This window comes from Curcuma longa, chromosome 4, assembly GCF_044706935.1.
Source record: "Curcuma longa cultivar G26 ecotype Majalengka, Jawa Barat chromosome 4, ITB_CL_G26_1.1, whole genome shotgun sequence".
In the NCBI taxonomy this organism is placed as follows: Eukaryota; Viridiplantae; Streptophyta; class Magnoliopsida; order Zingiberales; family Zingiberaceae; genus Curcuma; species Curcuma longa.
This window is the reverse complement of record NC_133864.1, coordinates 21210964-21221067: the sequence shown is the minus strand read 5'-3', so window position 1 is coordinate 21221067 and position 10104 is coordinate 21210964. Positions and strand designations below refer to the sequence as shown.

The following is a 10104-nucleotide window of genomic DNA, read 5'->3' as shown; positions in this document are numbered from 1 at the left end:
AACTAATTTGGTTTCAATAATATGTTAAGATAAGGCCTTGCCCAAACCACGCGAGCTGCCATCCCTTCTTTGAGTTGGACTGGCAGGTACCCGTCATACTACTACCTCTCCCAAATCAATTAATCACACATTAACAGCCTGTCTAGTGATAATCATTAAATGTATTGAATTTGGATTACGCTGTGGCAAAACTAAAAAGACACTCTTTAATTATTATTTTTTTTTAAAAAAATCTTTTTTTAAACCGGCCGTTACTGTAGTTATTATAAGTACCTTTGTCAAAATTATTTAAATTTAATAAAATCAATTTTAACATAATGAAAAATTATTTTAATATTATTATTATTATTATTATTTAATAATATTATTATTTAATAATTGTTATATATTATAATAATTATTCAGCTGCTAGGTTGATATATTAACTATTAAATAATTGAGTAATTATTAAATAATTAGTATACTGTTATAGTAGATGTTAAATAGCTATTAATTTGAATTTGTTGAAGTGATTTGAACATAATTTTTTTAATATAAAGCATTTTTTATATAATATTTTTTATTAAATTAAATAAATTTATTTGAAACATTTTTTTTAACAGTTGCTTTCTAACTTATTATAATAAATGCTATTTCTTTGTTTTTTGATAAAAAAAAGAGGGCAATTTTTTAATTATCCGATAATCTAAGACCCATTTTAATTATTGCATATTATAATATTATTATTATTATCAATAATATAATGTCATTTATATTTTATAATAGAAACTCCATTAGTTTCCAACTACTAGTATTCTCAGTCTCTCAGTCAACTCAAAAACCTTGTGTGTGTCTCTCTCTCTCCCCCTTTCGGCTGGCGGCTCAAGACCAATGGAACAACTTCCGACCAATTGCCGTCAACCACCTGCGCTGGGGTCCTCCCACCTCTTCGCCGACAACCTCAAGGGGTTCCTCCTCGCCGTCGCATCCAGTGCCTTCATCGGCGCCAGCTTCATCGTCAAGAAACAGGGCCTCAAGCGCGCCGGCGCCACCGGCTCCCGAGCCGGTACGTAACGCTTCTCCCTCCTAGAACTACTCGTTGTCGTGTTGAACGTAAAAAATTCCTTTTGTTTTCTTATATGAATTTCTTAAGCTGTTGGTGGCTACGGATATCTTATGGAACCACTTTGGTGGATCGGGATGGTTACGAGTAAGTCCCTTTTCCTCCCTCTCCTCGATTTTGAATATTTCTTTGATCTGAAGTGAAAAGTAGATGTTTTGCAGTGATTGTTGGCGAAATTGCCAACTTTGTGGCTTACATTTTTTCTCCGGCTCTTCTTGTAACGCCTTTGGGTGCTTTGAGTATTATTGTGAGGTAAGTCGTGTTGATGAAAGTTTCTTGCGGCACAAGAATTATTAAATGGTGAAAACATGTTTTTTCTACTGACGAGTGGTTGGTACAGTGCGATTTTGGCTCATTTCATATTGAAGGAGAAGCTACAGAAAATGGGTGTGTTAGGGTGCGTGCTTTGTATTGTGGGTTCAACGGTCATCGTGCTCCATGCTCCAGAGGAGAAGACACCAACTTCCGTTGAACAGATTTGGGGTTTAGCAACGCAGCCAGGTATCGTCTGGTGGCTCGTTTTAAAGTTAATTCTACTGCGTTATAGATTCTTTGGTCTAATGCGTTTCCTTTACTCAATTAACGATATTGCTGGATTTATTTATTTCTTACCGATCTTGCTGGATCTATTTATTTCTTACTGATTGTTCTTCATTTCCAGCCTTTCTTCTGTACACAATTTCAGCTATTGCTGTATCTCTGGTGCTCATGCTGCACTATTCTCCGCGGTTTGGGCAGACAAACATAATGGTGTACTTGGGCATATGCTCTGTAATTGGTTCGCTGACGGTAATGATCCGGTTCTTTAGGTGATTTGGACTTCTCTTGATGCTTCTGCACTCGTCATCTCTCATACAGAGTATTGCAGGTTATGAGTATTAAGGCTGTAGGAATTGCAATCAAACTCACTTTGGAAGGCATCAATCAAGCTGTTTACTTCCAGACATGGGTATTTGCAATGGTGGCCATCTCCTGCATCATAATTCAGTTGAATTACTTGAACAAGGTAAGGTCATTGAGTGAAAATTAGAACTTGAATGCAATTCGAGAGTTCTCTTATGTGACTTCCAGATTATGTATATGAATATCCCAGTACAATATTATGGCATCAATTTCCCCAGATAGTCAGAGTTAGAACATATCTTTTCCCCTTAATGGATGAAGTACCTTCTTTATTGCAAATACACCTGAAATTACCATATTGTGATATATTAAATAAAGATAATGTTGTTCTCCACACTGTATTTTTTGTAAATATGCCTTCTTTCTTATTTTTCTTTTCCTTAATGACATGTTTATGAGTATTGAATTGAGGTATAGTTTAATTTTGGAGATTCATCTTCACTTCTCCCATGACAATTTGTGGTTATCTTCTACTTATTTTTTAGTATCTGGTTAACCATACAATTAGTAGGAGTTCCATGTTTGGCGTTCCTTTTATTTCCCTTATGCACATTAGTTAGCTTTTAATATCCAGGTGTAAGATAGCTTCAAAACTAGTTTAGTAATGCCAAAAGTCATAACTGTTTTTTGTATTGACCTTTTTGTTATCTTTAATTGAGTAATGTATATTTTGGGGAAAGGAAATAATATCTTGCTTATTGTGAAATAATTTACATGGGTATTTGTAATTCATGATTGAACCCCAAATCTAGAAGCATTAATGTGAGACAAAAACCATGGCATCTAATACCTATTAAATATAATTCCTTCAATACTCTTCCTAAAGCTAGAGAATAGATACTATCTATGTCTAAATTGTTTTATGTACTGAAAATATAGATTAAGATGTGACCATAATGAAACAAAAGTATAATATTCACACACAAGTGAAACAATACTTCAAAGAAAAAATGCAACCAAAAATCCCTTCAATTTTAAATTATTGAAGCTTTATAAATTAGTTGATGTTACACACTAACACTGATTCCTTAGTCCTCAAACCAACTAGCACATTGATGAGAGAGAAGATAAAGAGGACAAGGATGAAATGAGACTAGGTTAAGGGGATCTCAAGGACAAGTGTCTTATGTTGGCTTCTCCCTAAAGTAATGCATATAACAACATGTACTAGCTTGAGAGAGAAGATAAAAATAATCAAATCCTAGCAGAAAGATCAATAGCTTGGCTTGACCCTTTGCTTGATTTAGCAATATATATAATAATATAACATTTTGTCTGTTCAGGTCCTGATTGGAGATAACAAAGTTTGATCCTTTGCTAGTATAACGAACTGGAATAGGATGTTCTATGTTCAAGTCTTCATTAGAGATGGATAACACTAAAATCTTTCCTATGAGTAGCAGAATGAGAGAGTTGTTTTCTTATGTTCATGTTTGCATTGAAGATTGATAGCACATTTTCTCTATTCAAATCTTTATTGGGAAGTATTAGTTGTACATATACCATATTTGTTGCATGTATATATAGCAATATATATCTATTAGATGTCCATTATGTTAGCTGTTAATTAGCTAACATAATTGTAGATAGTTTCCTAAGGTAGATTTCTAGTCTTGCATATAGATATACTTCATCTTTTAATAAAAGGTATTCTATTCTTTTCATTTTAAATATCATGGTATCAGAGCATTAGTGATTCGAAATTAGGATTTCATCTACACTGCTGCTACCCTCTCGTTTTACGCCTGTTCGTGTGCGACAAAGCCAACCACTGCTGCCCCTTCTTCCCTTGTTCATCAGCACATCTCGCGAACCCCCTCATGTTTGCACCAACTCGACGAGCTCTCGACCCTGCACTCGTCTGGCCGCCTCTCTTCTGTCTTCAAACTTGCCCACACTTCGGCTCGTGCTCGTTCAAGAGCAAGTGGTTTCCTTAACTGTTGTACGAGACTCGCATGCCTTGTCTAGTTATTGCCCTTCCTTCTTCGACATTGTGATCACTGCATTACACCCCACCTCTTACCCTAACGCAGTAGAGAGAAGACAACAACAATAACAAAGAGCGACAAGGCGAGAATTAGTTCTGCTTTTCTCAACTCCTGTTGTAGCACCTACTCATGTTGTCTCATGCGCTGAGCAGCAGCAATCATTGCCCTTTCTGACTATTAACTCGCCGTCCATTAGTAGTTGCGTCTTGGTCTTCCTTCAGATTCTTCTCTTATTTGATTTCCTTTAGAATAAAATCTTATGGTTGAAAATAAGTCTTCTATTATGATGGATGTGGTGCCTGTGATGTTTAAAATCACAGACCATAAATTGAATGGTTCAAACTATTTGGACTGGAGTAAGACTTTTTTATTTAAGTAAGAAATAGAAATAATATTCTTTATTAAAGCAGGAACATAATAACAATTATCCAGTTTCAGGACAAGTCCACTAAGGAGTTTCAACAAATAAATTCTTATGACTTTGACTGCAACCTTTGCTCCATTGCCAACTCACAAATTTGAATCTCCCTTGATCAGTCTTCTACTATTTCTTAGCCCTTGTATATCATTATATATATGTAAGTCACACCCAGTATCCAATACCCAAGTGTTAGAGGAAATAATATGACATTAAATAACGAAGATACCTGAAGGAGATAGGATATCAGATGTCTTCTTTTTCATGGATTTAAGATAAATTTTGCAGTTTCTTCATTTGTGATCTAGTTTACTCATCAAACAACTCACGAAGATAATAAACAATTGTATAAGCATTCATATGCTAGTGTTGCTTTTGTAGTTCATGAGACATTGATGATAGCATAATGCAACTAGCAAATTCAAAATCAATTGTATGTTTCTGATTAGTCAATATTTGGTCCGATATCGCATCATCAGTTAGTCTCGGGGAAAGAAGCTCTTTGAGGATATATACTATCTTCTTAACTTTGAGAACAATTCTCAAATTTCGAATCCAGTCCAAGAAGTTCAGTCCAATCAATTTATTAGTATCCAAAATTGAGTGCAAATTTAAAGAAGACATTCTGATTTTATTAACCTAGAAATACAAAATTGAGTAAATATGAGAGATGAATTTATTATGTGATGCAAACAATTTACATACACAAAGGGAAGTCTCACTTATCAAATTCAAGACCCTATTTTGAATTCAGGAGATGGTAATTTTCTCCAAATGGATTAATATCCACTATAGATAAGAACAATCTTGGAGATAGTTCAATTTGCCATACTTAGTTTTAGTAGTAGGTATCAAGTATACCAATTATATATCACGTATATATAATTATCACATTATGCTATCAACTTATTGATATTTGCATAAACGTTGGATTGTCAACTCATTAACATATACCTTGCGAATAGCTTGATGCACTATCTCCCTTCAACCCTTTGAGCGAAATGTGGCAAAAGGAAAGAAAATCCATGGACCGACCCCGTCGTCTCCACCCCGTAAGAACTACGAGATCACCCCAAGGACGCCTTCGGCATCCAGGGGTCACGGACCGACCATAGACCCTGTTCAATAAGTGGAACGCATTAGTTGTCCGCTCCCCGGTTGGGCAGTAAGGGTCGGAGAAGGGCAATCACTCGTTCTTAAAACCAGCATTCTTAAGACCAAAGAGTCGGACGGAAAATCTAATCAGATACATAGAGAATGTACAATCAAATAGTGATTTATTTATCCAATAAATAGTATCTTATTTAAAAAGATTACCTTGCGACACCTCTCAAATATAACACTTTCTTCTTTTGTGTCAGTGAGGGCTTCTCACGAAACTTGATCAACTTATCCATAGTTCATGAGCATCCTTGTCTTCACCTATCTGCACATGTTGTTACATAAAATATTAATTAATAATTCCATTACCTATCGTTTGCCTTGAATTTTCAACCTTGAGGACTCTTCTCTTCTTGTCATTCTGAGCCTGGAATCCTTTCCTCAAAGCAAATCAATCTTCGATATTGACTTTAGTGAAGGTCTCCATTCCCAACTTCCACTGAGGAAAACCTCTGTTCTAAAGAGTGGAGGAACTTGGATATTGTAATTAGTACCATCTTTGAAATTCATCTCAAGTCTGATTGAATTCTCTACTTTTATACCACGGTGCCCTTTTGGCAATTAGTCTAAAGCTATGATACCACTTGTTGGATCTAGATTGCAGTTAAAGGGGGTGAATAGATATTCACTTTTGTCCATGTTTGTCTATAATTTGTTAGTATGCAGTAGAAAACAAAGAGAAAAACAAACACAAAACATAGGAGAATACAATATTCATGGTTTGATAGTCTCTAGCTCCTATTGTCCTTCGTGGAGAAATGTTTTACAACAATACAACAAGAGACAAATGTTAAACAAAAAACAATTACAACATTGTAGTGCTTTTCTAAAAGAATGTTACGAACCCACACTAGCTAAATTGCTTGGTTGACTATGCTACTTTTAATGTGTTGAAGATCAGTTGATTGAGCAGGAACTTATAGGTTAAAAAACTAGATTGTACTTTGGATGATGCCTTTTGATATTCTTTCCTGAGAATGTTTTTGTTAGTTTGTTTCCTGGCTTCAATTCACTATCTTTCTTTAAATTAGATAATTGCAATTTCCCCTTCTTATCTTCTTTCAGAACCAACCGAATGTCTACTCATACTAATTTGCTATAATTTTGTTCTCTCCAGGCATTAGATACTTTCAATACTGCAGTTGTTTCTCCAGTCTATTATGCCATGTTCACAATTCTTACTATTTTAGCAAGTGCAATTATGTTCAAGGTACTGAAATATGGAAACGAGTTTTGTGGTTATGTTAAACTAGTATTCATTCTTTATTTTATATCTATTGCTTACTCTTTCACACAAGTGCAGGATTGGTCTGGGCAAAGTGCAAGTGATATTGCATCAGAGATTTGTGGGCTTATTACTGTAATTTCTGGAACTACTGTGTTGCATTCTACAAGAGAGCCTGAACCTCCTTCCTCTTCAGGTAAAATTCAAGTATCAAATATGGTATACATCAATGTATTATAGTTAGCTGACTGACTAATGCAAGGACTTATATACTATCAATGGTGTTCTTCATCCCTTGTTGATTGATATTCATATCGTACTGGACATAGTATGTTGGCTCAAATTGGAATTAATTTAACCATCACAAATGACATCGTTCTTGAACCAATAATGGTATCATGTTAATGCGACTTCATTCTATTAAATCTTCCTTGTACACCCATCTACTTACATTATATTCACTTTCCCCAATCATAAGAGTAATTCATTTGTGGTAGATCAATTGCAATCTAGAGACAACTTTGAATAAAAAGAAAAAGAGATCATTCTTATTTAAAATCATGTACGCTTGATGAAGTTGTGGTTCTCCTACACTAAAACTCATGCTATTATAAGATTGTCGATATCATGGATAAATAGCAGTTCAATTCTACTTCTAGAGTATCACATCCTTTATCCAACTACTTTGGGACTCCTCTCAGTTTCAATCCTGAATTTTGTACCGTTCATTAGCATCATCTTGCCACATTTCCTCTACAATCGATTGCGAATCTTGATGTTCAAATTTGTTGTCATTCATCTGCAGATCTATACACACCTTTCTCTCCCAAAATATATTGTCACATTCAAGGAAATGGTGAGCTGGGAAAGCTGAAAGAAGATTTGTTGTCTGAGGAGTTTGTTGCAGTGGTTCGACAGGATTATTTCACTTAATTCGTTGGCATATGCACTCATTCTATAGCTCACACGCTGCATGGAGGGCCCATGAAGTTCTAGCCCAGCCATGTCAAACTAAAATATATAATTGATGTATTCTTTGGGGGTGCATGCTTATGGTCTCTAGTTACTGGTTTCCATTTACAGTTCAGATAGCCCCTTCCATTTTTGATATATTAGCTCCACGAGAGCGACTACTTTTAGTTTCTCGCCGCTGATTGATTTGTGGTCATTGTTTTTCCTTAATTCTAAGAGTAAGATCTTTTGGTCAAAAGTGTTATTCATCTCTGTATCTTTATAGCAAGTGCTTGTAAGTGTTGTGATGTAATTTGCTGTACAGTTATTCTTTCACTGCGCAAGGCAATTCTTCAATTCAAGAACTTGCTTGATTAAGGCATTAAGGAGAAGTTGCTTGATTCAAAGATGTTATAGTTAATGTTAAGAGCCCATTCCATTTAGTGGGATAAAAGGTTGATTGTCATTGTTGGCGTCGTAATTAATGTTTAGGTTTTAAGTAGAAATGTATAAGAATAAGTTTTGATATTATCCATTATTTTGACGACTTCAATATTAGATCATAAAAAAAAAAATTCTCCATTAATTGAAAGAAATGGATAAGGAATAAGAAGAGGGATTCCAGGGATTCCTTGGTAGGAAAGAGATTGGTAAACAATATTTCTACATTTAATTCATATAAATTTCTAAGAAGAAATAGATTTAACATAAAAATAGTTCACTATAATAGATTTAACCATAAATGTCTAAGAAGAGGGATTCCTTGACTGAGTTGAATATAATTCAGACAAATCGAGTGAGTTCGCCTTGGAATTAGTTGAAATTCAACCCAACTCATTGGAAGTTGAAATTCCCATATTTAGCCATACTCACACGTTATTTTATCAAGTTCTCCAGCAAGGCTCAAGCTAAATTCTAAAAGCCAATAAGCTTTTATAATCTATTGTGAATTTTACTATAATAGATTTATTTACCACTAGGTAAAAAAGGTGTTAGGTACCGAGACAAAAAGAGAAGAAAAGAGGACGACGGTAAGTGACTAATTCGTTTGTGAAAAGGATGCAAAAAAGATCACTTGGCGAGGCGAGGCGAGGGGGAAAGTGTACGATTGATTTCTCTGTTTTAGATGAAGTTATCCAACTATGGAGTCTTCAACTTTGAGGTTTCAAGACATTCTGTAGTTGATGACAATAAGAATGACTGAAAAAATGTCTACAAAATTGGAGAAAGAGAAGTTGCCAAATTTAAAAAGGAACTAATAGCTATGGTGATGAGGAATTGGTGCTCGAACAATCAAGATAAAAAAAAAATGAAAAAGAATGTGATAGTAGTAAATTCCGAGTGATCGTACTAGGACCTAGTGCTCTCGAGGTCCGAACCAAGAAGACTTATTTCTTGTTAGAAAAAAGGATGAAGGAGAACTCTCTTACACACACGAGATAGGTGAAGGAAGTCCAACTCAAAAATGAAACTAGATGGAATCAAATTGCTACAACATATGACGACCAGAATTAGAGATATATTCAAATACTTTCAGTTAAAAGGTGGTCTAAAGATAGTTGCTACTGTGCGCTTTGGTTCTTAAAGGCAGTTTTGAATTTCTTTATAGCTCTAAGCATCCACGATTGGAAGAGTTTCACCGAAATGATCAATGGGTCATTGCTACGAGTGCTTTCTTCCAGTCTAAAGATTTGGCTATTCCTTTCTTCCTGAAGGATCCATAACCATTTGTGCCATAAACCATGCAAGAGATACGACTTCATTCAACTATTAATGATAGCAATAGCATCATTTGAGAGGGGAAAACTAATGCAAACATAAATCCATCGCAATCTTAGCAATATGACTTATGATCAACCATCCTTGTATGCAATAGAGAAATTGATAAACAGGTATTCTCTAGTTTTTAATCAAGTCTTCATAGTGCACAAAGTGTACCTTCCAGATCTATTTCTCTATCTAGTAATTTACTTAGTGTTGATTTTGTCAATAACAATAAACCGCATTGTTATTTTTACCTTATTGATGCTAAAAGTACCCCATATATTGTCATGCAAATTTAAAGAAACTCATCTAAATATTAGCATATGATATACAAAGGAACTCGAGAAGTACCCCTATGGGGCCCCATCTCCGTAAGATCTCATTCATTTTAGCAAAAGATGGAATCCACCACCCCAGCGACTCCACACGGTCGGTCTTACAACCATCTGTGAGGAGATAAATCGAAAAGCTACAGTTGACCACGACGGTGTAGGATATTACCTCGACTTCATCAAAATTTAACTCGTAAAACCTCATTCACAACCCCAACCTGTAAAGTGATCATCTGACCCATCTTTCTAATAATTGTTAA

At 35.0% G+C, this 10104-nt stretch overlaps 1 protein-coding gene across 2 annotated transcripts; it reads left to right on the top strand.

Moving 5' to 3' along the window:
• Positions 1 to 852: 852 nt before the first annotated feature.
• LOC141826114 (putative magnesium transporter NIPA6) lies at positions 853 to 8089 on the top strand. Of its 2 annotated transcripts, XM_074713363.1 has the most exons (9): positions 853 to 1045; positions 1133 to 1189; positions 1264 to 1354; positions 1443 to 1603; positions 1764 to 1891; positions 1971 to 2108; positions 6690 to 6782; positions 6876 to 6993; positions 7603 to 8089. In XM_074713363.1, the coding sequence occupies exons 1-9, from the start codon at positions 871 to 873 to the stop codon at positions 7728 to 7730; spliced, it is 1089 nt and encodes a 362-aa protein (XP_074569464.1). In that variant the 5' UTR covers positions 853 to 870; the 3' UTR covers positions 7731 to 8089. The 2 variants fall into 2 exon arrangements, with proteins under 2 accessions (XP_074569464.1, XP_074569465.1); XM_074713364.1 differs by lacking the exon at positions 6690 to 6782.
• The last annotated feature ends 2015 nt before the right edge of the window (positions 8090 to 10104 follow it).